The following is a 27,774-nucleotide window of genomic DNA, read 5'->3' as shown; positions in this document are numbered from 1 at the left end:
GCCTAGCCAAAAAGCCTAACACTGGGAAAGATTTTGAAATGTTTACTTTTCCTTGGATGCACAGATAACTCCAGTAGCCAAACCCACGGTAATGCTAATCTGGACTAATTAATGGTAAATAATAGGTATTGGCCCCGACTGACGCAGCGCATTAGTTGTAATGTTCCAGTTCAGACTTCAGGGCAGTTTAATTCTAGCTTACACTGGAATAACAAAGATCAAAGCCAGGCTCATGTTTTAAGTGAATTACCATCTTGCAATAATTTTAGAGAGATGGAAAAAACAAAAAAAAAGTTGAATAGTCATATCGTTGTTGATATTTTAAGGGCTAACAAAGTGCTATACAATTGGTGAGGTGTGTGCTAGTGATTGTAAGGCTAACAAGCAGCCTCTTATTCTACTCAAAGTGACAAGAACAGGCGCAACCCTAAAGTACTGTAGCATAAGCATGTCACCGGAATATAGTGTTTTAGCAAAATGTTTGTATTGTAAAATTACTACTTAGGCAGCACAGATGATGGGTATTTGTCTTCATTGCCAAAAGTTTTTGAGAGACTTAATACAACTAATGTAGAAAATGTGATTGTACTTCATGTTTGTCTGTAGTAATTCTATAAATCTCTTATGTCTGTGTTCTTGTAGCCGCTTGGGTACTGAAGTAGCTGAAATGAGAAAAAGGCAGCAGTCACAAAATGAAGGAACATCTGCCGTGTCTCAAGCACCTGGAAACCAAAGGCCCAACAACACATGTTGCTTTTGTTGGTGCTGTTGTTGCAGCTGCTCATGGTATGTCCCGTAGTGTACTTGGTATCATATCCAACACAGGTAAACAAAGAGAGTGAAAACTGCCAGTTGCTGGGAATGTATGGAATTCTCTGAGAGTCGCACTGCTGAAAGTCAGACTTTATTTTTCGACACAAGAATTTTATTAAATAGTTCTCTGCTCTTTCTGGACCGCTTGTGTTACAGATGAGGGAGTGGGCATTGAAAATACGACTTTAATTTTGCCCCCTCTCCAAAGTTACTATCATAAAATGAGGAAGTAGCAGGTGTAAAACTCAGATGGGCAGATGATCTTGAAAATGTCTTAATTTTACATTTAAGACACTCTTGTTTCAGTTTGTATTTTTTAGTATTTAAATTGTTCCCTCTAAACTATAAGAAATGTTTCAGAACACTTTGTCTTTGCATTCATTGGGCGGTAAATGGGCAGAAATGAGAACTATATAGAGCTGCAGCAATTTAGTTGTTCAATTAATAAATTGTTAACTAAATTCTCTAGTCTGAGAACATTAAAAAAATGGATTTCCACTGTGATCTTTCAACTAGCAAAAAGCACTGTTTTAGCAGGGAAAGTCGTTGCTACTCAGCTATTCTTAAAGGAAGAGTTGGATTGCGGAGTTTGAAGCTTAAGTCTATGAAATAACTTCAGTTAATCATTTCGCTGCGCTGTATGTCTAAGGTGTCTGTTGCCGTAATATAGAAGGCTCCAATTTATATACATGCTTAACTTTACGCACATGGCTAGTCCTAATGTAGCATAAAGCTACTCTCAGAATTGTTCAGGGCCTATGCAAAGATATAATCATCTGAGTCTTTTTGGAGTGGCCATTCTGTGTACATCTCTCCTATTTTACACTTAAGTCAGCCATTTGCTCCTTTTCCTGCATCTAAAAATGCACATCAGAGGGTACCAAATATCACAATGGCACAGCTTCTTCTGAACCTCTTCCCTGCCACGTCCTCCTCTTTGCCACAGGAGCAGGAACAGAGCGGCACAAACGTCCAGCTCTCACAGAACCAGAGGATCCATGGGAACAAGAAAGAGTTAGTGAGGACATGCTATTAGGAAGCTATCCTGCTTCTTGCTATATGCTCACTCCATACAACACAGAGAGGCTTGAAGGGTCTTAAATGTGAAGACAAGCACTGAGCTGCCTCTGCTCTCCTCTGGCCTGTGTAAAGGGTATGCAGGGCCATAAGTATCAACTTTGCTTATGGATCTTTATAGGCTGCACTGGGATAGATATTTGAATAATCAGTTCTCCTCACACATCCTTAGAGCTTTGTTTCCCTTGGAGAGCCTTCAGGGTAGTATGCAGTTCCCATACATTTGAACAGCTTGTGCATAGTCAATCTAGATATGATCCATCATTGCATTACAATGTTGGGTGTACTCTCAACTGCTTTTGTAGAAGTGTTTATTGCTGATCATATCCTGACGTTTTTTCTGAATGTGGACTTGATTGTGCATGAAGAACCCTGTCTGGGTAAGCCTAGTTTCCATCTTAAAAGTAAAGTCTAACAGGCTAGCTTGAGGGATGTAGTGGAAATGCCATTGCTTGTGATTCTTAAAACTAACCTGGACAATATAATGGTGAAAATAAATCCTGCACGGGCAGAATGATGACCAAATGGGTCTCCCATCTCTAACTTCTGAATCTGTGATTGAAGCCCAAAGAAGGTGTGGGAGGGGTTGAGGGGGAGTCATTTCTGAAAGGCAATTTTGGCCCTTTTAGAACTTGAGTCAAAATGAAATATTTGTTTTAGTGTGGAATTTGTCTTGTGAGCTTGTTTATGGCTACAAGGAGCCAGCATGCTACTTTCTTTCTCTCACTCACTGTCTCTAATAGCTTTTATATATATAAAAAAACCTACATGAGAAACCTGACTTGCAGATTATCATTGCAGGCAAGAAATTCTCTGGAGCCATATTATGCAGGAAGTCATATTAGATTATCATAACAGACTATACTGGCCTTAAACCTACCCAGACTCTCCCCAGTTCCATCAGTTCTTATATCTGGAGTATTATGAATCTCACCAGATGGCTTTATGGAGACGTTGTTGGGTTCATTACTGGTGACAATGCTCTAATTGAACCTGCCAGTACTGATGCTGTTGGCTATTTCCAGCTCTGCCAGCAACATGTGTGACATTAGACAATTCAGATCGCTTACCCTCTCTGTGCCTCAATCTCCTTGCTGTTAAAAAATAAGTACAATACTTGCCCACCTCGGAGCATGGCTTGCGTAGCTTATAATGAATGCTTTCACTTTTGTCAATAACAAGGCTGTATCTGTTCAAGGTGCTAGTTCATTAGCTGACAGCTCTGGACAAGTCATTACAGTTCTAAAAATATCCTAGCGAGTCATGTGATATTTCAGTTTTCTTTCATTCCACCCAGTGTTAAAGTCAAATGAGGATTAAGACTCTGTTTACATAGCAACTTAGTCAAATACCCACACCTTTGTTTGTGGAAATAATATCTTTCCTAATAGAGAACTTGTTAGCAGCATTAGGTCTTTATTCAGAAAGCTATTCCGTGTACCTTATGAAAATGATTAGTTATGTTGTGGGTTATATTTTTTAAACTATGTATTTTTTAAATAAGTGGCTCCTGTTAATTTTGGAAGCTATTTCCAATAGCACTGGAAGTCTAGTGGTAGTAAGCATTAGCAATTTAAAAGGTGCTGGTCATAGGGGCAGGAATTAGAGGTGCGGGGAGTGCTGAAGCACCCCCAGGGGCTCTGCTCCTGGCCCCGCCCGGGGCTCCACGCCCAGCTGCTGGCCCCCTGCCCGGGGCTCCACTTCCGGCCGCTGGCCCCATGCTGCCCCCAGCTGTGGCCCCAGCCTCAGCCCCCTTGCCCCTATCTGCATCCTCCCCTCCCGGAGCCATGGCCCCACTCCTGGCCCCAGCTCTGGGGGACTGGGGCGCAGACAGGGTAAAGGGGAGCATGAGTAAAAAGTTTGGGGACCATTGCTTTACAGTTAGCTGACTCTCTGCACCCCCACTATAAAAAGTGTTCCAGCGCCATTGATGTGGGTTGTCAATGCTGGCTGTTACAGGGAGAGGTGGGAGAGAAACTGCCCCTTTCCGTTAACCATTTCACTCCAAGTAAAAACACATTCCTAGAGTGCAAGGCTGGAATGGACCACTGTGATCATCTAGTTTCACTTCCTGTGTAATACAGGCCATAGAACTTCCCCAAAATAATTCCTCTTGAACTTGAGCATCTCTTAAAAAAAAAATCCAATGTTGATTTGAAAATTGCCAGTGATGGAGAATCCAGCACAACCCTTGGTAAATAGTTCCAGTGGTTAATTATTCTCACTGTTAAAAATGTGTGCTTTATTTCCATTCTGAATTTGTCTAGCTTCAGCTTCCAGGCATTGGATCGTATTATACCTGTCTCTGCTAGATTAAAGAGCCTATCATTAAACATCTATACCCCATGTAGGTACTTGTAGACTGTAACCAAGTCACCCCTTACCTCCTTGAATCTACCACTGGAAGGTATCTTTTCTAATCATTTAAGCCCCCTGCATTCTCAGGGCTCTTCTCAGAACCTCCTCTAACCTACCAACATCCTTCAATTGTGGACACCAGAAATGGACACAGTATTCCAGCAGCAGTAGCACCAATGCCCAACAGAGGTAAGGTAACCTCTCTGCTTCTACTTGGAGTTCCCCTGTTTATGCATCCAAGGATTGCATTAGCCCTTTTGGCCACAGTGTCTCACTGGGAGCTCATGTACAGCTGATTTATCCAACGTGACCCCCAAGTCTCTTTCAGTCACTCTTTCACCTCCATCATGTAAGTACGGTCTATGTTCTTTCACTCTAGATGGATGCATTTACAGTTAGCCATATTCAAATGTGTAGTTTGCTTACATAGAGCTTACCAGGCAATCCAGATCGCTCTGTATCAGTGACCTGTCCTCTGAAATATTTACCACTCTCAATTTTTGTGTCATCTGCAACCTTCAGCAGTGGTGATTTTATGTTTTCTTCCAGGTCACTGATAAAAATTTTAAATAGTGCAGGGCCAAGAACTGATCCCTGGGGGATCCCACTAGAAGTAAACCCACTCGATGATGATTCCCCATTTACAATTGCATTTTGAGAGCTATCAGCTAGCCAATTTTTAAACTATTTAACATGCACCACGTTAATTTGGTGTTTGTTGTAATTTTTTAATAAAAATGTTGCACAGTACCCAGTCAAACACCTTGCAGAAGTCTAAGTATATTACATCACCACGGTTACTTTTATCAACTGAACTTGTAATATCATTAAAAAAATACCAAGTTAGTTTGACGAGACCCACTTCATATAAAACAATGTTGATTGGCACCAGCTCTATTACCCTCCTTTACTCTATTAATCGAGTCCCATATCAGCCACTCCATTATCTTGCCCCGGATCGATGTCAGACTGACGAGCCTATAATTACCAGGTATCCCATTTACCCTTCACAATATAGGTGCAACATTCATTTTTTTCCTGTCTTTTGGAATTTCCCCAGTGTTCCAAGACTTAGTGAAAATCAACATTAGTGGTCCAATGAGATCCTCAGCCAACTCTTTTTAAAATTCTTGGATGCAAGTTACCTAGGTGCGATTATTTTAAAATGTCTAACATTAGTAGCTGCTATTTAATGTCCTCCAGAGTTACTATTGGAATGGAAAGAATCTTATCCTATGATATGACTACATCTTCTGTTTTTCCCCCAAATACGCAACATAAATATTTATTGAACAGTTCTGCCTTTTCGGTATTATTATTGATAATTCTACCATTTCCATCTAATAATGGACCAATAAAATTGTTAGGATTCTTTCAGTTCACAATATACTTAAAAAACTCCTTCTTATTGTCATTAATTCTGCTGACCATCAAATTCTTCTTGTATCTCTTTGATTCCCATATAAATTTTCTACAATTCCTGGCTTCTGCTTTACATTCATTACTACCAACTTCCCTTTCATCCATTTGTTATATACAGATATATGTTATTGAGTTGTTTGGTTGGTTGGTTGATCACTGCATTTGCGTCTCCTCTAAACCAGTTAGGTGTTTTTAACCAGTATGACCTTCTTCCTTGATTGTGGAATTATAGCTTTTGGGGCATCTAGTAAAGTGTTCTTGAATAATTCACAATTATCACACATACTTTTTCTGGTTTAAATTCTTCCTTTAAGTTGATTTCTCTCATAATTAATTTCAGCTTTGTGAAATTGGCCATTTTAAAGTCCCAAATGTATATAATTAGTTTGGACTTTATTCTTTTTGCACTTTAGAAATGTGATCAAATTATGATCATTTGTACCTAAACTACCATTAATGTTTGGTTCTGTAATCAATTTCTCTTTCTCTGTCAAGACAAGGTCTAATATAGAAATCACAGATGTTGGCTACAAAGTTTTTTGAGTTAGGAAATAGTCATCTATAACACTCAGAAATTCCAAGGATGTTTTAATACTGGCAGCATGAGATCCCCATATGTCACTCAAATTGAAATCCCACCTCCCCAATCACTCAGCTTTTTTCCCCTAAGCTTGATAGTTAGGTGCGCAAGCAGGCATTCATCCTGTTCCCTAGCGTGATTTGATGGTCTGTAACAGACACCAATTACTACCCTATCTTGTGCTTTATCTGTTAGGATATTGATCCATAAGCATTCAAGAACATTTTCTTCTGAGTTAGCAATGACTTGGAAACAGATGATGCCACTTTTGACATAGTGTCATTCCTCCTCTTGATCCTTTTACCCACTTGATCCTTCCTAAAGCGGTTAAAATCAATGGCTATAACATTCCAGTCATGTGACTCATCCCTCTAGGTTTTGGTGAAACTACCTAGCTCAAACTTATGTTCATAAATGAGCAATTCCTCTCGTTTGCTATCCAGGCTCTTAATACTGGTGTGAACATAATTAAAGAATTTATTCTCTTCATATCCTTTGGTTCCTTGATTAATTTTGTTCTCAAATCTTATTTTTGTGCTAATTGAGCGCTCATACCTTTCTGCCTTTTACCATCCCCTTTTATTGTTAATTTAACACCCTCCTGACTATCTAGCCATCCTGTCCCCAAGGAGATTGGTCCACCTTCTATGGGGAGATGGGACTGTATAGTTTGGATGGCCTGCACCTCAGCAGGAGGGGAAACCAATGTTCCACAAAACCAAAACTCTCCACCCTACACCACTTACCTAACCAGTGGTTCAATTCCAGAATCTTCTGCCTTCTGTCTTCATTCACTCACAGGACAGGAAGGATCTCCCTGAAGATTGTTTGAATATGATTTTTCTTCAGCACCCTTCCCTGAAGTCATCTGTTGCCTGAAGTCATCCGAGATGTACTGTCATTAGTGCTGATAAGACCCATCACAAATGGATCCTTTCCCATCAACTTCAAAAGCTCATCCAATCTTAGAGTGATATCTCGTGTCTTGGCTCCAGGAAAAGAGCACATCATCCTAGTGCATGCCTGTCTTTTGCAGAATGTTCATTTGATTCTTCTTAGTATAGAATCCCCAGCAAGGATAGTCTGTCTTCTTGGATAGTTAAAGATTCTTTGTGGGCAAACTTGCTGTATTGTCAAATGTACAGTAGCTAGAATGTCTTAATGCTCTATGGAATGGTGGTAGCACAGCAAGAAACCTGGAGAACCAGAAATGAAAGGCTTAGCCAACATAAACCACTTCATTTGTTTGACTGGCCCTAGAGATGCAAAACTTACAACAAGTAAAGACTGAGGATGATTAACTTACCCTGTCAGGAGATTAACTTTTTTGGTGTTGCCTCCACGCTGTGGGAACTGCATGCCTAGCTCTTATACTAACTAATCATTTTTAGCTATAGTTGGCAGTTAGGGTATTGGATCCTTATATGCCAATAAATACACATACTTGTTACATACCTACTTTCTTTAACAGTCCCTTGTTTCCACTTAACACCTAGCAGAGCAGTCACAGAGCCAACTCCTTTCTGTCATGTTAGTATAAATATTTGTAAATTGCATAGTTCAAAACATTATAAATCTGAACACATATACGGAAGTTAGCTGTCTTTCTACTTTTAGTTGGTTTCTGCTGAGGTTTTACCCAAGTTGGCAGGTGCATCTAAAGGATTTTAAAAGGTGTTCCTCGTGAATTTAGCAGGACAACTTGCACCTTTGAAAGATACTCTGCCAAAGTATGATGTCTGCAAATCCCTCTTCCTTCAACACCAAAACCAAAAGATTTGGTCCAAGATCTGCTCCTGCAAGAGAACCTGCTAACATGAGTTTGGGAGACCTTCTAAGATGGCTTCCCCAGGAAAGAGTAAGCTAGCCACAAAGCCTTCCTTGGTCCGGAAGCCTGATACAAATTCCCAGGCTAAAAGGCCTTATCTGTTTTTTAAAGCCTTCATTCAAACAGCTTCTGAAGGTATCTCCTGAACCCTCCTCTTCTGGAAAATGGAAAGGCACCACTCATGTCAACATTTCTGACTTTGGAGATTTAGAATGGAAAAGAAATTTGGACACTACTCCATTTTATTACACTATGGGGGTGGGAGGGGAAAGGGGAGAAGTCGATTTTTTTAAAAAAATGTTGAATAGAAATTGTTCCATTTCAAACCCTGCTAAACAAACTCAGAATAGTTCACAGTTCTTTTTTTCCATTTTTTGATCAGGTCTAATACCTTGATGGAAACATCACCTCTCTTCCATGGGAATTAATTCATTCTAGGTCACAATGGGCTTAGCTGGTTCAGTTCATGCCTCTTACCTCCATGGGCCAGTCTTGTTAGATCTGTGTCAGAGTAACTATCAGGGAGTGCACCTGAGCTTCCCTTCTCAAGCAAAATTCCCAATGAAACCAGTAAAATCTGAATAAAACTCACAATCTGGGCCTAATTCTCACACTATGCAGAAAATGTTCTTGTGCAGACAATCTTCTAAATTATCTTCTCTTTGGATCCATTAACTCAAAGTTTCTAGGTTGCTAGACAGAGCTGTCTAGCAAACATTCTCTTTTTGCATCACAAGACTTGGGGGACAGGGCAAAGATTTAACTACTTGAAACACCTGAAAACTGGCCCCACTCAAGGTTCTCCAAACTACTTAAAATGGGAAAACTTAACTTTCAGCTTTTGGACAACCAAAAAGAAGACATTCTGACTGTTAGAGTACTCTTTTCATGCCTTAATTGGTTAAATTAATGGTACTTAAGCAATACTCCAAACACTTGTCCTAAGAAAGAAAGAAAGAAAGAAAGAAAGAAAGAAAGAAAGAAAGAAAGAAAGAAAGAAAGCTGGTACCACAACAGGGTACAGGGTACCACAAAGGGAAACAGCAGAGGGGGGAAAAACATGTATAATCCTAGAGTGTAACATTAAAAATAAACATGCTCACTCTTCAGTCATCATTCGGCAGGGGCAAGGATTTTTCCTTCTGATTTTACTGGAGCCTTATGAATATTTAGTGCTTGTAACAAGGCTAGAAACAGGTGGCTCTGTGCACACTGTTTACACAACTCTCCCAGGGCATCGCAATCTGCCTTGCAAACCTTTGGACCTGGGGCCTGCCCGATATACTGTGCCAGAATGTGTTCTGGTTTAATGAGAAGGGCAAACTTCCAGCAATTAGTAGCCTGAGATTAACAAACACTTCTCATGTGTGATTTAAGCAAGAGAGAGATCTGGGCTGAAGAACTCCAAAGATAACACCCAAGAAACTGACAGATCATTGCCCAGCACCTTATTGTCACTTACACCAGTGCAATGTGGGTGTAAAATGGTACTATTCTGACTGGTAGTACTTCATATCCACTCTGTGCTTGTGTAAATGATTACACAAGGTAGGGATGGGTGTTCAGTTGGGTACCAAGTGCATTACTTAACTACTTAAGTAACTATTCCACCATAACTTCAGAACAAGAGTGAGTTATTTGATTTGGGGTTTTTGGAGACGGGGGGGGGGGGGGGGGGCATTTAAAGCCATTCCACTTGTGAATTTGAGTTTTGATTCAGATGAATTGGAGAATCCAGAATAGGAATCTAATATATAGGAATATAGAACAGACACTATAATGCAGTACTCTAGGAAATTGCTGCACTGTTATTGGCCAGTTGTTAGGGTAGTGGGGGGAAGGGGTGTGTTTCTGAAACTGTAACCTAATTTTTCTGACCTCAAAAGTTCACGTTAGTTCTGAGATGCATTGAGGTTTGTGTCTGTATTTACTGTGACTTGTCCATCTGTGGTAACCCAGGAAGGATGGGCTGAGGGGAAAAACCTAAATGTATGGAATTAGCAGGTAGTCCATAACTTAAACTGAAGTGTCACAAAACAAAATGGAAAGACCTTTATGTACACAATAGTCCTAAATTCAGAACCCCCCTCATTCTGATAGCAAAGTCCCAGAAAATAAGAGGGAGAGTTGAAATCCCCCACAATGAAAATCTGATGGGCCCCATTTGAAACCAACAATTGGAAATTGCTGGGAAAATTGGGGTGCAAAAAATCAGACCCCCTGATTTGAAGAGTAAATACGTGGGGTCACATGACCCTTAATCTTATTCAGCGACACCTAAGCTGCTGGCAGTAGTTTCTTAGAAGGAGAGCTAAGACTAAACCAAGTTAATTTTAGAAAATGATCTTGATTCCAGCCTGTTGCAGCACCACTTATGCATGTAGGGGTAGCTGACCTTGAGGAGAAATGCAACCCTGAGAAGAAGGCAAGGAGTGGAGGTACCCTCTCCATCAGAAGAGGGTAGCTTGAAGACCCTCAGGGAGATGTGCTGATTCAGCACATCTTGCTGGCATCCTAGCCCTCCCTCTTCACATCCAACCTCACCTACCTTCTGGGCAATGCCATTCAGCTCTAGGATTGGGGAGTACGGGCTGTGGGAGGCTTGAAGTGTTATAGTCCTGCCACGGGTGGACTTTCTGCCACCAGGACAGATGAGCAAAGCTGTGTTGCTGGAAAAGAAACTGGAGAGCTAGGGCACCTGAGTCCTGCTCACATTGCAGTTCGTGTGAATTTCATCGGGTAGGAGTGTTGGCCCCATGTCAGTCCAGAACATATTGTGAAGAAGCTTTGTCTTCTCCTTTCACATCTGACCTTTATATAGCTACACAAAGATGCATTGACTTTAGACCCTGGAAAAAACACAAAACTGCTGCCAGGGGAGAGGCTTAACATAGGCCTAAGTTGAAAATAAAATGGGAACTAGGACACTCTGTATGGTACCTTAATGGAGCAAGGGGAATTTTTGTAAGTTTTCCGTTTTATTCAACAGTGGCATATAACAGGACATTAAATATTTAAGTTTTATCAGGAGAAATTCTTATCCAAATAAGACACTAGTTCCTAACTGAAAGGGAAAAGGTACTGGCTCCAGTCAATTTGTTAGCAGCATAGCTTCCAACTGGTAAAGGTTTATCATGTAACTATGTATTATTCCAAATCGGTTTAAGATGTCAGTTGAAACAGGAATAAATGTCATTTTAAATAAAAATGAGGATAGATCATGGAAATGAGTCTTTGTAGGCTAACTCCTAGTAGATAAAACCCAGAAGATGAAGAATCTTCTGTTAAAAGTAGGCCAGTTACTCATCAAGGCAGAAAAAAGGAGATGACAGTCTTATCTAGTCATCTTAATATGATTCAAAAATACAAACGCATGGCCAGATGGCAGCATTCGTGGTTATAAATTAGGTACTGGTACTACCACCCTCCACTCGGTGCCCTCAACTCCCTTTGACGTCTCTGTGTTGGGAGCACATGCTGGCTCAAAGATTGGGCCCTTTGCTCTATGGAAAATTTGAAAAATAGCAATTAAAGTCCATTGTGAAACAGTGCAAACTTCTGTCTATATCCATACAGACTTCTGTGATGATCACAACCCAGCAGTGTGTTTAAAAATAAATAAAAAATGAACGGTTGAATGAAAATGAAGGGGTAACATCCCTAATTTGCCTTGAAAAGAGTATAGGCAGGTGTATAAACACTCATACTTAACTCTGCCAATGCACCTCAGTCCTAAATAGCAACACCTCTGCTTTTATCCGGTCTTGAACCTCTCTCTCTTGCTAGAGACTATCTGTACTAAATTGTGTGGTGGCTATTTTATATGCTCCTCTCTGTAGGTGACCTACGGGAGGTTTCAATATGTATCTCTGGAAGTGGAAGACTGAAAGTCTGTCTTAACCATTTAATCTGTTATTTCAAAATCATAACAAAATAGAATGCAATGCTGTGCAAAATCAGTTTAATCCTATTTAATTTATTAAGGAGGTATGTTCTTCAATATCATAATAGGAATCTTTATAAAAAACGCAGACCCCCTAAGCCAAAAACTTAATAATGCTTTTGAATAAAACTATGAGAGCTTAGCAGGAACATTCCTGTCATATCTCCCCATTGTGAAAGAAGCAACAAGAGTGTAACAAGCTGGTGGCCTTAGCAAAGCTAACCCTCGTCATGCGCTTGGCAACTTGCTAATGGGCTCCAATTCTCCACTGCCTTATACCTTGGATAGTCACTCACCCTGTGCAAAGCAAATGTAAGTGGCTATACAAAGTGTAAGGCAGCAGAGACCTGAGACCCAGTGTGCACTTGTTGGAATAGCATTGGAATCACTAAAGTCACCTGCCAAAAGACTACTCCAAACCACTCTGATGGTGAAGCTTCTGTTCACCTCATGTCCCTTTAAATTAGTATCCTTTCTAGTTCTCTGGGTCCTAGACGACAGGTGCCTTTATGCCTTTCAAATATACTAATCACTTGTAGAATAGCTGCAGTCAGTACTAAGGTCTCTGGGGCATGTCTAGAAACTACACATACCCACTGCACGCAACAGAATATAAAGAGCAACAATATTTTGAAGGAAGAAATGAAACTGACAGGGAGACAAGTGGACTGATTTGGTGAGTTGGTGGGACGGAGATCAGAGTACGGTAAGGGCACCCCAAGTCCAATATTTGCCTAAGGCATGAACCAGAGGCCAGCCCTGCTGAAATAGAACCAGAATAATTCCATTAAAAATCAGTGATAAGAGGATTTAGTACACCAGATTGCGGTAGTGGATTTCTTAAAGTGCACTCGACATTTGAGACTAAAATAGGACGCTTTTTCTGAGAGAAGACTAAAAGTTTCCAAAATATTGATTTAATAGCTTCTGCTGTAAATACCATATGAAAGCAGTGTGATTTCTTTACGATGGAGGTCCGTTGAAAATTTTTTCTTTCCATCAGTGTTCACTATGAAATTCTGGGAGGAGAAAGACAACTAGGAAATAAGCAGGGTTTAGTAAAGCCCCCTTGTGGACAGTGTTGTATCACTAGACCTTTTAAAATGCTTGTGTGCTTTTGTGTGTCCTCAAGTTCACACTTGTCATCAATGACCTCAAAATGTATCTCCCACCATTACCCAGGAGAAACCGGTATTTCTTAATTTAAATTTTGTTAAAATGGCTCCCAAACTGTACCATTTAACTCAAATCTTTCTCTATAAACATGATCATAGTGACTGTAAATTACCTGAAAAAGACTAAACTCTCAATCTGAATTTTTATTAAAGCTAATGTTAAAATTATATAATGCACAGGTTGAGGGAATTGCATTGGTACATCTGGGTATAGGGCTTAAATTATTCAAAAGTACAACGTGTGCTTTAAAAATCATAAAATACATATAGTACATAATCAACAATAACCCAAATGTAGATTGATAAATTTAATTATACAGTTTAGGTGTCAGCATCCAAATATTAGGATACATCAGTCATGAAAAGTTTTACAGAGAGTTGGTTGTAGAAAGAAAATATAGCAATGAGTGGAGATTGTCCCTCGGTCATTGAACATTTGGGACTGGTTGTCCCTCAGTAAATACAGTACATCAGAGAAGTATTTATCTACGTATTGCCCTTAGCCAGAAGTCCAATAAGTAATAAGTACTGGCACATATGGAAAAACAACGTCAAAACCTGAAAATAAGTGCATATTTCTAAGTAGAACAAACTATTAGGATGCTGTACCACATCGGCACCTAGGCTCATACCTGACAGCATGGTACCAAGTTGAGTGTAGAGGTGCCATACTACAGAGAAAGGGGTCCCTTCTCCACATCTTTGGCTATCTTGGCAGCAGAGAGATTCCAGAGCACATTCAGAGCTGAGGTGAGAAGAGATAGAATTTCAGAGTTTTGGTCAAAGTTCCTTAGTAAAATACAGTCTAATATTACGGCTGCTAACTGTAGTTTGGTGCATAATGTTTGCTGTGTCTGCCTCCATGGCAGCAGCACCACCAGCATCTAATGACATCTTAATGGATTTGAGATGCTGAGAGTATGAAAGGCTCCACTTAAAACCAGATTTTCTTATAATATAAATTTCTGTTATCTAATTAGGAAAATGCATATGAATGTACAGAGCAATATATTCTTCCCTACACTCTTATTAAACTCATATTCTATAGAAGTACATAGATTGTGTACTGCAATAACAAATATATGGTACCAACACGACTTCATATTAAAACTAAAACACTGTCTAAATCAAGGAAATTCACAATAAAGGCTAAAACTCTCTCCTCTATTAATTCCATTGTAACTAGTTTATTGAAAGACTTGCAGAATCTCATGCAAGGCCACATTACCCCTCCCTACCCCCAGGTTTAGGAAGACAATTCAACAAAACTTCTTGCTTTTGTGGGTTCTGTTAGGGTGAGGAGGTATCCAATAGAGACTATACTTCAGTTTGACATGTAGAAATAAAAGGCACGATCCTACTCTCCTTGAAGCCAATTGCCAGTCTCTCACTATCCTCAATGGGAAGAGAAGAGTAAGTCAAATTATATTTGAGAGCTTGCTCAGGGAACATGAGCCAAAACTAATTGCATGCTAATACAATGAAACCTGCCTCAAGCTACCTGCTAGGTTTTGCCTAGTAGGAGGTGACCTTTAAAGTTTATAAAACTTTTCTAAAAATCATGGAGACTCTTAACTGCATGCTGAAGACTGACTTGCCTGTTCATGGTGATGTGCATGTTCATGCATATTTCACTGTCTGAATTGCTGTCTTCTAGCAGGTGGCCAACAAGCCTTTTTGAATAATACACTAGTGATTGTGGAAGACAAAACATATATGTACAAAACTACAACAAGCCACAGACCCAAGTGATCATGGACATCAGTGTTTGGCCCTTGAATGTACATTAAGGGGTAGTATCCTGACTGGTAACCTCATGTTAAGAGGGAAGAAGCTGAACAGCTTAAATATATAACCTGTAAAGAGACCTTCCTGAGAAGAATTAAGCAAAAATAACTGATCAGGAGTGAAATACATGACACTTTGTTTTAAAAAATGCTTTGCTCAGCTGTCCTCCTAGTGAGTGAGTGAAGTTTCCTAGTTTAGTTTTCAGACTATTAAAATCCAGCAGATTTTTTTGCAGTCTCCAGAGCAGCAACTACAGGAAAAGACCCGCTCAGCCCAGGATGGTGCATGCACAGTCTGGTCAGCAAGTGGGATCTGTCAGGAGCTGGATCATGCTCAGTGCAGATAGGTCCTCCAGAAAATTAAGCTGCTGAACTCTTAACAAGTCTTTACTGAGCATGTCTGAACTTAAATTTTCAGAGGCTCACAATTTGCCCAAAAGGGGGCATATTTTCAGAATGCAAAAGGCACATCCCTGACACCAGAGGAATTTCTGACCATCAGCAACCCACTAAACTTCTAGTTCCTGTTTCAACGTACCGAGGTGCCAGAGCTTCTCAGTGAAACAATTGTAGGATTTTTTTTTAACATGGGCAAATATATATTTTCCCCTGTAATTGTTTGGAGAAACTGTTTTTTGCTGAAACTTTCCAGGAAAAGTCAGTGTGAGGCAGACACTCAGAATGGAAAACTTCAGCTCGAATGGTTAAAGTTTACAAAGTTACAAGCAACTGAAAACAGGGGCAGGTTCTGAGAAGTATCTCTACATGCATCACCTAGATTAGAAGATAATGTGAACTGCTCTAACATGAGCTTTCTGAAGCTGGCACCAGGGTAGCTGCACCATACAAAGTTCTAAAAAACCACGTGGTGCATAATACAGAGAGTTGGCATTCAGCTGCTGCAGGCTTCATCAGTCCCATAAAAGCCAGCATGAGGATTTAATACTGCAGAGCCCAAAGTGCATGCATGAACTAACTTTAATTTCTAAATCTTGCTTAGAAACCTCTCTATACCCATAACCCCTCTATACCCAAAAAACTAGCACTGGGTACCAATTCTTGTGAAGTTCAAATAAACATGGAGTCTCTAGGTCTTGGGAACTGAGACAAGCCAAAAAAGTTCAGAAAATATTAAATGAATTAAACCTAATACTGGTATTCTCCTTATGGCCTCTCACTTTCAAAAGCAAAATATCTATCGCTGTATAAGATTGAGTGTGTGAAATTTGAAGCAGATAAGTTTATTTCTGGCAAAGATCAATAGGGAGGTAGGAGAGAGGTTTATTGACAAGCTAGGTTCTGTATAACATAGCTTGGAGGTTGCTTGGCTGTATCATTCATAGTTGTACAACTTTGTCAATGGATTTTACTAGTATTTCCGTGATCTTTTCATATAATAGAGCAACATTGTCGTGCTTCTCTGCTCCTAAATAAACATTGTCCTGCCCAGTTTTCACTAGCCTATGGTTCAAAACTTCCAGCTGACTTACAAGTAAGGTGCCAGACAACTTATTAATTCTCTTTTCTACTGTATAAAAAAAAAAGCCAATAGTCATCTGCTCATATGCACTGCAATATCATGGCACTACATTAATCTCTAGCTCCAGTGGCTTCAGAATCTGGCCCCTAGTCACTTCTGAGATGTATTCAGTTTTGTCTCGATTTGGGGATGACCATTCCATCGCTACTGCTTGCTACAGGGCATAGTTCTTAGTCTCCCTGCCAATGCAGGAACTAGTAACTAACTGGAGGACAAAGGTATAAGAAGATCCTCCATCAGGAAGCTGAGACTAGAAAAAATCAAACTAGAAATAAGGTGCAATATTTTAAACAGTGAGGGTAACTAACCATTGGAGAAACATAGCAAGGGTTGTGGTGTATTCTCTATTACTGTGATTTTTGTAATTAAAAGTGGATGTTTTTTCCAACAGATATGCTCTAGTTCAACCACAGCTATTGGACTTGAAGTGGAAATTAATTCAGGGCCTGTGTTTTACAGGAGGTCAGACTAGATGATCACAATGGTCCCGTCTGTCTTTAAAATATATATATCTATGACCTTACCATCTTTTTTTCCCAGTCTCTTAATTCTGTGATAATTAGACTTCCCAGCAGCAGGAAGTGTCTGTGAACACTATGAATTTTAACCCCAGTGAAACAGACACTACCTGAGAACAAACAGGTTACAGAGAAACATGTCAGAATGTCTGTCTGCCCCCAGTAAGTTTAGCCGAGAATATACATTATTCTTGATACTAAATGTATACAACACTGATTTCTAGTTTTAGGGTTAAATTCTGTCCTTGGATGCATGTAAGTTCCATCAGCTTCATCTGGTCCTTAGGCCGCAGTGAGGATAAATTTCTTGTTTATGTTACAGCAGTGTCCAGAGGTCCCACCAAGATCAGGGTCTCATTTTGCTACTCATACAGATGCATAGTAAGAGACAGCCCCTGCCATGAAAAGCCTACAATCTAAACATACAACACAAAGGATAGGATAAGATGGAAACAGGTGCAGAGAGGTGATAGGATTTTGCGCCAGGTTGCAGAACTGGGAATAAAATACGAATTTCTTGACACTCCAGTGCTTTTCCCACTAGACCAGTGGTGGACAACCTGCGTCCCATCAGGGTAATCTGATGGAGGGCCATGAGACATTTTGCTGACATTGACCATCCACAGGCACGGCCCCCCGCAGCTCCCAGTGGCCACGGATCACCGTTCCCGGCCAATGGGAGCTGTGGGAAGCAGCAGGCAGCACGTCCCTGAGGCCCGCCGCTTCACGCAGCTCCCATTGGCCAGGAACAGCGAACCACAGCTGCGGGGGGCCGTGCCTATGGATGGTCAACATCGGCAAAATGTCTTGTGGTCCACAATCAGATTGCCCTGGTGGGCTGCATGTGGCCCATGGGCCGCAGGTTGCCCACCATGGCACTAGACTATGCTCTCTTAGTTTGACTTCTACTTTCCATATACTCTGCAGCATACTGAATGACACCAGGGAAAGGGTTTTAATAACTTCCTTATTTTATGTTATAGAGGTATAGAATGTGCATTGATGGGTATATAGTGATTTCAAAAATACCTTAACTGTTTGGAGATGATAACTGAGATCATGCATGTATAAATACCAATTGATGACAGCCATGAATGGGCAGGACATCAGCCTAATCACCTGGTTACAATAACATAGTAACAGTGCTCTTAGTTACACCTGTGTAAATCTGAAAAATATAGAGCTCCTGTCCCAGTTACTGCTCTGATAAATAACTGCTTTGGTGTCTAGGTTCCTATTTCTTTTTTGTACTCACCACCCTATTCATTTTTTTTCCAACTTCAGTAGCCAGTCCTGATTCTCATACTTCAGCAGAAGCTTTGCATGAGCAAATCAAGCAGCATTTGACCCCAAATATCTACTTAAACTAAGTACAATCTTACACCTCTTGGCTGAGAAACCTAGAGCCCCATTTAAAACCTGGGGTGTGGGTGGTTTGGAGTGGCTCAGCCCTGAGGCAGGCTGAAGAGCTCAGTGCAGTTTAACTGCTGCTCACATCACAGAAGAAAAAAGACGGGTCATTTCCTTCTCTTTGGGCTGAATTTTCCTCATCTTACCCATCACGCGAGCGCTCCCATTAAAATTGCATGAATAAGATGAGTAGGATGTGGTGAATCATAATGCTTTAACTATTTTTAAAAAACTGTTTGCAATCATAAATTAATAAGGGCTTGATGTACCTAGCAAGCAGGATTATGTCTGTGATGCAAAGCTATATTGTCCCCGGGGGAGCTTTGGGAAGGATTGTGCCTTGGGTACAATCCCTCACAGAAGCACAAAACAGAGCACATCTGTTATACGATCCTTTTGTGCTCCCACCCTACACCAATCAGTGGAGTTCTCTGGGAGCTGCCAGTTGCCTTTCTGTATCTCCTCCATGGAGTGACTTGTGACCACAGGGGCACTGAAGTCCCTGGGATCTAGAGGAGTGTAGGGGCCATGACAGAGGGAGGGAAGCTTCTTGTGACATCTTCTCCCACCCCCAATAAACCTTTGTGCTCTAACCAGGTACAAACTGACCCCAAGCAGTTACACGTGTGGACTTAAAGATTACAAGATGTAAAAAGTGGATGGTCCATATTCTGTTCTTGTTCTATACATGGAACTCCCAATGGCTTCGGTGGGTGCTCCCTTTATAGAATGACAGGAAATGGGTCAAAAGGAGATGGAAAAGGCTTTTTACCTGCCAACCCCAGAGTTCAGGATGTGTTGTTTCTCCTGCAGCAGTTGATGACATCCTAACACCTTAAGCAGCACAGGAGCTGCATTGCTACGCTGTAACAGGGGAAGCAGAACCAAGGGCCTGAACTCAGGTCTTGGCAGGTAAGTGAAGAAGCAACTGATTTCAAGCAGCTTTGTTTGAAAGTGTATATCTTTGTAATGTTTAAGTCTTAATATGTAATCTGCAATATTTGGAATTTTGTATTTTGGATTTTTAAAAGAGCCCTTGAGTTCACTTATAAGCGCTGCCAAACTGATGATAAAAGTGTTGATCACGCACCTGAGTGAAGAAGGGGTGGAGGGAAACCTTATTTACGGTTAGAGTGACTCAGAGTTGGATTTCTCTTTCAGTGTGAGTGGAAGGTTCTCAATTCAGTCGAAGAGGGAGAAACTTTTTTATTTAAACTTTTTATACTTGCAGCTACATAAGATGATCAGGGGCATTGTGGATATTTGATATTCAAAATGTGAGCTACATTGGTTGGGGTTTTTTTTCCATTGGACAAACTGTTCATTGATATGTTCCAGTTCCCAAGCCTAACTCTTACAATCAGAGTTCCCATGCAAATATTGATGCCATTCAAAATTTGCTTCCTGTAAGCATCTTCCAGTATTCAATTCATTGTTTCTATAAACGTTCCTGCTCGTAATTTCACCTGCTAGTATGTTCATAGAAAGCAAAGAAAAATGAAGCAAATGGGATTCAAAACAGGAACAAATATTTGAAGATTTTTTTTTACATTTTCATCTAGCTTTGAAGATGTATTTATTTATTTATTTTAGAAAAGGAAAGTCATTCTTCTCTCAGCTCCTAGTTACAGAAGGCTAACGGAAGTCTTTCTACTGAAAAACCAATACATTTTATCGGTTTGAAAAACTAATAGTACTTGGCATATGGACAAAAGGGCTTACCACTTAATGAAGTGTGATCCATTTAGCACACTATTTGCTAAGTTGGCCGTACATTAAAAATAAAAGTCAGTTTTCAAAGTAATGTGTCCAGGAGTCCTCACAAATTTGGTTAAAGAGGAAAGGATTCCTATGGGACAGCTACATGCTAAATCTTGTAATTGAAATCACACAACATAATCTTAATGTAGGGGAAATCTTGTTCCTCAAAGAATGAATGAATCCCCAGCATTGCTGGGGCATTTTTGTAAGTGCCCAATAAAGTCTCTCTCCCTTTTCTTTTTTTTCCTTCCTTTCCTCTTACTTGTTACCAGTATTATTCTGACTCCACTTGGGGCAATCTTTCCAAAAGTGACCTCTAAATTTATGCCAATCTTTGGGAGCACAACTATGAACTTATAGTAAATTGCATATGGAAATAGCATCTTCACCTCCTAATCTGAGTTCTGGGGCATGCAAAAATTTGTGACCAAAAAACTCTCCCAAAACTGGGTTCATATTTAGAAGCTGGAGTGAAATCACTTTGGAAAACGTAGCCCTAAATATATACATACCCCATTCATTGGAGCATTGCTACAGTCATTATTTTAAATTAACTTTCTCTAGACAAAATAAAGTGTTGTACTACATTGCAGCCTCACTGTTAGGAATGAAGATAGAGGGGACAATGCAGGACGGTCAACACATACAACCAAAATGGAGAGTATCCAAGTCATAGAGGAATGGTAAGTTTGTCACGTTAAGTCTTCCAGTGCTCACAATAGTTATCCAGTAAATCAAATGTCTGTATTTCTAACTTGGCTGCAAGTAATATCAGAACCTCACTTGATCTGAGGCTTCTAGGAACTTATCTGATGTTCCCTTCTTAAATCTTTGGATAAAAGGCAGTAAAATTGGACATGACGATGAAATGCGAGTAAAGGCATTCCAAGTCCTATCTTACCTACAAAAATAACTGTTTAAATAAGGTTGTGAAACGTTGTTGCCCAAACATGTGGGGAGGAGAGAAGATGGGAGTGGAGGAACTGTCACTACATATTTTCTGGCCCTCCTTCCATATACACAAATTCAAGGGTCATGCAGTTGCTGCTCCAACTTGGAGTGCAACTGCTGCTGTTCCAAGACCTTGGGGAGCAGGAATTTTTCTCCTTCTCTCTGCAAAATTCCCTAGCATCCAGCTGAGTTATTTGGAATAGCTGCTGAAGCAAGGATTTTAGCTTTAACTTACTGAACTTGAGATTCTGCTTATTATTCTCTTCTTAAATTAATGTAACTCTGGGGCATAGTGCCATCTTGCTCAAATATCTTCACCAGACTGTAATCTTCATGAAGCAAGGAGTGTCCAGTTTTAGAGCAATGAGTTAATGGTTACAAAAAAGGAACGTAATGGATGAAACCAGATTCAATGCCCTACTCAATCCCTAAAGTCTGAATAAATTCCAGACTCTCTATCCTACTTCTACCTGTTTCTGTACTTCCTGGAAGTGCTGTCTTGTGGACACTGCATGTATCCATGCCACAAACTCCTTTAGCTTTAGTGGAGTTGCTTCTTATTTTCACCATTCTGAGAAGAGAATCCTGGCCTCTGAGTCCAAGAAATTATCACTGACTGACAAAACAGAAAATATGGAGTCTGTATTACTTAACTAAAAAGTTATACCCATTTTGCTCAGGTTAGCTTTCTGGAAGTATAAATATTATATAACTTGTGTATCCTGTATTGCTTGTAAAATAAAGGTTGAGTAAATGGATTTGAGCATGAGACATATGGTTGAATACTGCTTATTGTGTGACACGTATACTCAAAAGTTCTTAAACACTGGAACTTTCAGAGGCTTCCATCGTGCAGGAAGGACAGGATGAGTACCCAGTATTAAATTTAACTAAATTTAATAGTAGTTAAATAACTTGAACGACTTAACCCTCAAGTTTATAATTTATATATTAAACAATGTAGTCTTCTGATCTCCTGTCCAGTGCTTAAAGTGTAACAAACTGGGAATAGCTTTCTTCTAAAGGTGGGAATGGTTTGGGTTTTTTTCCCCTTCTTCTGTATCCAATTTTGCCTGTAGCATCTGGTGTTACCCATCAAATTGTGTACTAATAGATTATCGTTCAGATCAGTAGCACCAAGCAAAGGGAAGCTTACCAACTCTTAGGTACTAGAGACATATGCTAATTTAAAATCTCTCTCAATTGGTATTTTGTTGGGCCTCATTAGTATGACCTTGGCTGTCAAGGGCCTCTTTGTTCTTCTCAGCCCTGCTGAACCAAATAATGCAGATGCACCTGATTGTCCTAGCATCTTCAGAAGCAAGCAGTGACATCAGATGTCACCTAAACCAGCCTTGAAAGAGAATCCATTATCAACCATTCAGAATCCAATCTCCTTTAAGTACAGAGGCAGTAATTAAATTCTGCTGTGTCTTTGCAGTATGTCACTTTATTCTTGAGTTTTATGGATAACAAATAACATTAGCAAAAAATCAATAGAAAACCAGGGTACCCTGCCTCTTAAAATAAGACAAATTTAATTGCTATTGGGATTATGAATACAGAAGTGAACACAGTGCAAAACTTTATAGTTATGAATGAAGCCCCATTGCTTTCATAGTTCTTGACTACAGTGTAACTGAGGAGAATTTGGCCCAATGTATGTAAACACTGTTACAAAAACAGAAGCATATTCTAATGATACTTTCTTTTTGCAGCCAAAACCCTACTGCAGATGAAATTATGTCTTGGGCTCAGAATTTTGACAAGATGATGAAAACACCAGCTGGAAGGAACCTTTTCAGAGAGTTTCTTCGAACAGAGTACAGCGAAGAGAACCTGCTTTTCTGGCTTGCATGTGAAGACCTAAAGAAGGAACAGAACAAGAAAGTTATTGAAGAAAAGGCGAGGCTTATATATGAAGATTATATTTCTATACTTTCACCAAAAGAGGTAAAGCTGGAAATACTGAACTTTCATTTGCTGTAATCAAGGATGGCAGGGCTACAGGTTCATGTGGTGGGGTCAGAAAACATACCTGATGTGCTAGATCAGACAGATTCTTCACACTGAGGCTCTCCAGCCAATGAAAAGGGGCCAGGGTTGGGGTTGGGGACATTTGGCACCATTCACTCCAGCTTCTCAAATCTCTGGGTAAAGAAGCAAGGCTCAGTGATCACAAGGCCAGCAGTGGTATGTTGTTCTCTGCTTTTGTAGTGGAAAATTCCTTTTAGAGATAGGGAGTAAGCCAGGGAAGAAGGCTTGAGGAGATGGTGCCAATTAACAACTGTGACATCCCATACCTGGTGTTTAATTGGAAATGGAGCCATGGGACATGTTCATGAATAATCTCTAATAATACTTAAAAAGTTGTGTGTGGAGTGATGTCCTGCAATCACAGTTGGGGTTTGTTTGTTTTTTCTCAATATTTTAGATAAATGCTTGGATCGTGTCAAGTACAATTAGTTCCTTTACTTTCCCTACACTTTGAACAAGATCCTCAGCTTTTGTAAACCATTCTAGCCCTAAGCCAATGGAGCTATATTGATTTATACCAGCTGAGGACTCGGCCCTATACATTTATCCTCCAAGATGGTTTCTAGAGGTAATTGCTTCCATTGTCATTATCTTGCCTTTCTTCTGTCTTGTAGTATGTTATGTTGTTTTTGAGTGAGACGACTGTCAGTATAGTAAGCTAATAACGTTTTTCTCTTTCACTTATTAATACTCAGATGGCTTTCTAAGCCATCATGTAGCCCACAGCTCTCTCCAGCTTTTAGGTCTGCTGTAGCATTTGAGTTTCATCATGCTTAATAGCTCAAAAGTGGTGACAAATTTCATGCTCTGTGTACATAAAGTTTTCCATGCAGATCCCCTTCAGTTTCAATGGCTATCCCAAATCATCTCCTGTCATTACTGTAGATCTTAAGAGGCAAGCAGGGGACCTCTTGAAATCACTTAGACAGGGGCATGTGGGCTGGGAACCTTTGCCCCAGCTACTATGCACCCTTTTCCCTATGCTGCTATGGGTTTGTCTGAACTATAGCTGTTTACAAACCACTTTAGTGCAAAAGTTGTGTAGACCAGTGTGATGTTCCCCTGGTGTTATCTGGACCGGTGATTTGCTGGGTCACTCCAGTCCTCAACTCTGGGAGCCAGACTTACCCTACTCTGCTGTGAGAACCCCCACTCCTGGGCTGTTCACGCACAGCCTCTGGCATGTAAGCTGCTTGGATTGTGCAACTGAATAACACTAACCAATATCTCTGGTCCCAGACACAACCCTAGGAACCTCCATCTTGCAGTGTCCAGTTATGCCCACTTGCTGATGCAAACTTATATGAGTTTGTCAATTTAACAAAGAAATTGATATGTACCAGGCTTGTTATCCCAACAGGAGTCTCTGACACACTTCAAACCAAACGCATTGTTTCAGGTAGAATAAACAAACAAATTTGTTAACTACAAAAGATAGATTTTAAGTGATTATAAGTCAAAACACAACAAAATGGATTTGGTCAAATGAAATAAAAGCAAAACGCATTCTAAGCTGATCTTAACTCTTTCAGTGCCCTTACATACTTAGATGCATCTCACCACAGGCTGGCTGTTTGCTCTTCAGCCAGGCTCTCCCCTTTGATCAGCACTTCAGTCGCTTGGTGGTGACGTCTGTAGATGGAGGTGGAAGAGAGAGGAAGAGCATGGCAAACATCTCTCCCTTTTATCATGTTCTTTCTTCCCTCTTGGCTTTGTCCCTTCCTCCCCCCCCCCACTTCGGGATCAGGTGAGCATTACCTCATCATAGTCCCTGACTGACCAAGGGAAGGGGGGTGACTCCCTCGAGAGTCCAACAGATCCTTTGTTGCTGCGTAGGCCAGTGTCCTTTGTTCCTGTGAGGCTGGGCTGAGTTTGTCCCATACATGCCCTGATGAGGTGTGAACTGCCCCTCTGTTCCTGGAGAGTTTTGCCTGGGCTTGTTTTAAGCCAGGAGGACACAGTTTCAGCCTCATAACTGTATACATGAAATTACAACCTATAATATTACTATAACAACAATGCTCAGTGCATCACGAGCCTTCTGAAGACACCCAACATGACAAACTTTGCATTGGATACCACACAATCATATGAATGTGGAGGTGCAGGGTGTTCCCCCAAGATACAGAGTGTCACAGCCAGCAATCAGTTATCCATACAAACTGCAGTCATCTTTGCCTGCACACTTTACAGGGTGATTGAGAAAATTCTAGATAAACTAGACTACAGGTGTGAAAGGTGACTCGTTTTAAAAATTCTATAAACTCAACCAATTTTCACCAGAACACTCACCAGCAAATATCTTCAATAAGGACTACTTGATGCCACTTTCTCTAACAAAGAGGATTAATCTGCTATCTGCATAAAATGAGACCCTAACACTGTTAACTTCATGCACTCAAAGGCAAATCACCCAAAGGAAAATCACTTAAAGCTAAGAATTTCAGGTCTAGGATAGAGAAGTACAGTTGGTCAGGAGTTGAAATCTGCCCCAAGCAAATTCCAAGGCTGCAATACTGCCCTTTGCAGCTGCTTCTTCAGTACTATAATTCAATACACTATCTTGTCTACAGCTTTAGCTATGCATGTTGCATCACACAGTGCTGTGTGCATGATAGGAGAGAGTTCACAACAGCCATTTATATGAAAGTACATAGTAAACAAGACAAAATATTCTCCAGAGTAAATAAATTAAGTAATAGGAAAAACTTGCTGGCATACATAGGAATCTGATATTTGCAGTTAAGCTGGCATCATAATAGTGCCTTGTGATTAACAAATGATTAGACTATAGAATGCATCTTGAAGAAGAGGACTTACTCTATACAAAGATTAAGCCAATCAAGATGTATTAGACTATTATGACAATAGTACAAGCACACAAAAAATGGAAAAAATACAAGGTGCTACATGTAGCTCGTGAGGCTGTAAAGAAAACTTGCTTACTGTCTTAACTATTCCAGTATTGCATTTGGTAATATATTTAAAGACTTTATTGCAGTGCATATGCAATATTCATTCCTGATTTTTTTTTTAATGCTTAACCATACACCTTTAACGGTCTTCTAACATCAGGGTGTCGCTGCTGCTTTTGGGTTTATATGGACTAAATATATTTGGACAATATAATTTTTTTTAATATGGGTAAAGTGCAGATATATAGAGCCAGATCCTCAGCTGATCTAAATAGCATAGGTCCGTTGAAGTTCATTGCGTGGCTCAAATAGAAGGATCAAAGCAACGAATTGTTCTTGGCTCTTCCATATCCATGGTCTATCTTTTTTCTCCACAACTAATATTTTCCTAACTGGACCCATTTAGTTTTCCCTATTGTAGCCATATTTTATTTAATCTGATATGAATCTTGTGTTTTACTAGAATATCAGGGGCAATGTGCCTCTGTCCTTCCTAGCTGTCAGAGTTCATTACAAAAGGAATATGTCAGAAATTCAAGTGGAAATTGCAAAATTGCTACCAAGTTAAATATGAATATAAAATTGCCTAAAAGAGGAAATTACCAGAATCTAAAAGGCCTTGAATGGAAGAAAAAAAATGAGACTTAAGACTAATAGCAACATTAGCACAACAATAAAAAAACCAAAACACTTTTGGCAATTTGTGACTAGTAAGTATAGTGTCAAAAATAAAACAAAAAAAACCAACAACGATGGTACAGTAAGCAGAAAATTTCAGAAGACTGAACAAAAGCAACTAGGAGAAAGCATTTCAGCCACTTAATGAGTCATCCAGTATTTCCCAGGATGAATATCTTTAAGTTTAGAAAAACTAAGTAAAATGATCAATGTAAAATGAAATATATATGAAGAGATCCATATTAATGTATAGCTTTAACTGCCCTGCATTTTTGCTGTGAGATATGGCATCTTTGTCTCATAATGCCTCATGTGAACACAAACAGCAGGGCAAATCAAAATGTGTTTGGTAGGCTCAGATTGTAGTTTTACTCAGACTTGTATAAAATTGACTTTTGAAGAAGCCGAGTACACAAAAAATATAACTGACAAAAGGAAACTAAGCTCTTGGTGTGCTGTAGATTTTTTTTTTTGAAGATCTATGAAATATAGATATTTATATGGCCCTTTCCAAATCTGTTGTTTAACAGACATCTCTTTCTATTCTCTTCAGGTTAGTCTTGATTCTCGGGTGCGAGAAGTGATCAACAGAAACTTGTTGGATCCCAGTCCACACATGTATGAAGATGCCCAACTTCAGATATACACCTTAATGCACAGAGACTCTTTCCCAAGGTTTTTGAACTCTCAGATGTACAAGTCTCTCATCGAAAGTACTGTAGGCTCTACTTCTGAAGCTTAGTTCTAATTTTTGGATGAAATAATCCGGGTTTTTTTGTGGTGGGGGGGAGGGAATAAAAGTAGTTTAATAACATCTGGCGCTGAGTTCCTGGAGAACTACAGTTTAGCACTACTCAGGCTACTGTGAAGAAAACAAATACATATTATGGTCTCTGTCTACATTTTTACCAAGGTCCTCCTTGCTTGAGTTTGCGGGGGAGGGGAACGATGGATTTGCCAAAAATACGTTTGTTTCACACT

At 40.0% G+C, this 27,774-nt stretch overlaps 1 protein-coding gene across 11 annotated transcripts in view; it reads left to right on the top strand.

The window, feature by feature from the left end:
- The window catches only part of RGS17 (regulator of G protein signaling 17), a 72,670-nt gene extending 45,098 nt beyond the window's left edge, over positions 1–27,572 (top strand). Inside the window, exons 1-5 of one of the 11 annotated variants that reach the window (XM_074948642.1) lie at positions 649–786; positions 19,265–19,363; positions 20,818–20,895; positions 22,882–23,116; positions 27,347–27,572. In XM_074948642.1, the coding sequence (XP_074804743.1) occupies positions 20,867–20,895; positions 22,882–23,116; positions 27,347–27,535 (453 nt within the window). In that variant the 5' untranslated portion in view covers positions 649–786; positions 19,265–19,363; positions 20,818–20,866 and the 3' untranslated portion in view covers positions 27,536–27,572. Of the gene's footprint in view, positions 1–642; positions 787–19,264; positions 19,364–20,776; positions 20,896–22,881; positions 23,117–27,346 lie in introns of those variants that run through there. The other 10 variants (XM_074948636.1, XM_074948638.1, XM_074948643.1 and 7 more) reach the window with 10 other exon arrangements.
- The last annotated feature ends 202 nt before the right edge of the window (positions 27,573–27,774 follow it).

The sequence above is a fragment of the Natator depressus genome, chromosome 3, assembly GCF_965152275.1.
Source record: "Natator depressus isolate rNatDep1 chromosome 3, rNatDep2.hap1, whole genome shotgun sequence".
Taxonomy (NCBI): domain Eukaryota; kingdom Metazoa; phylum Chordata; order Testudines; family Cheloniidae; genus Natator; species Natator depressus.
This window is presented reverse-complemented; position numbering and strand designations above follow the sequence as displayed.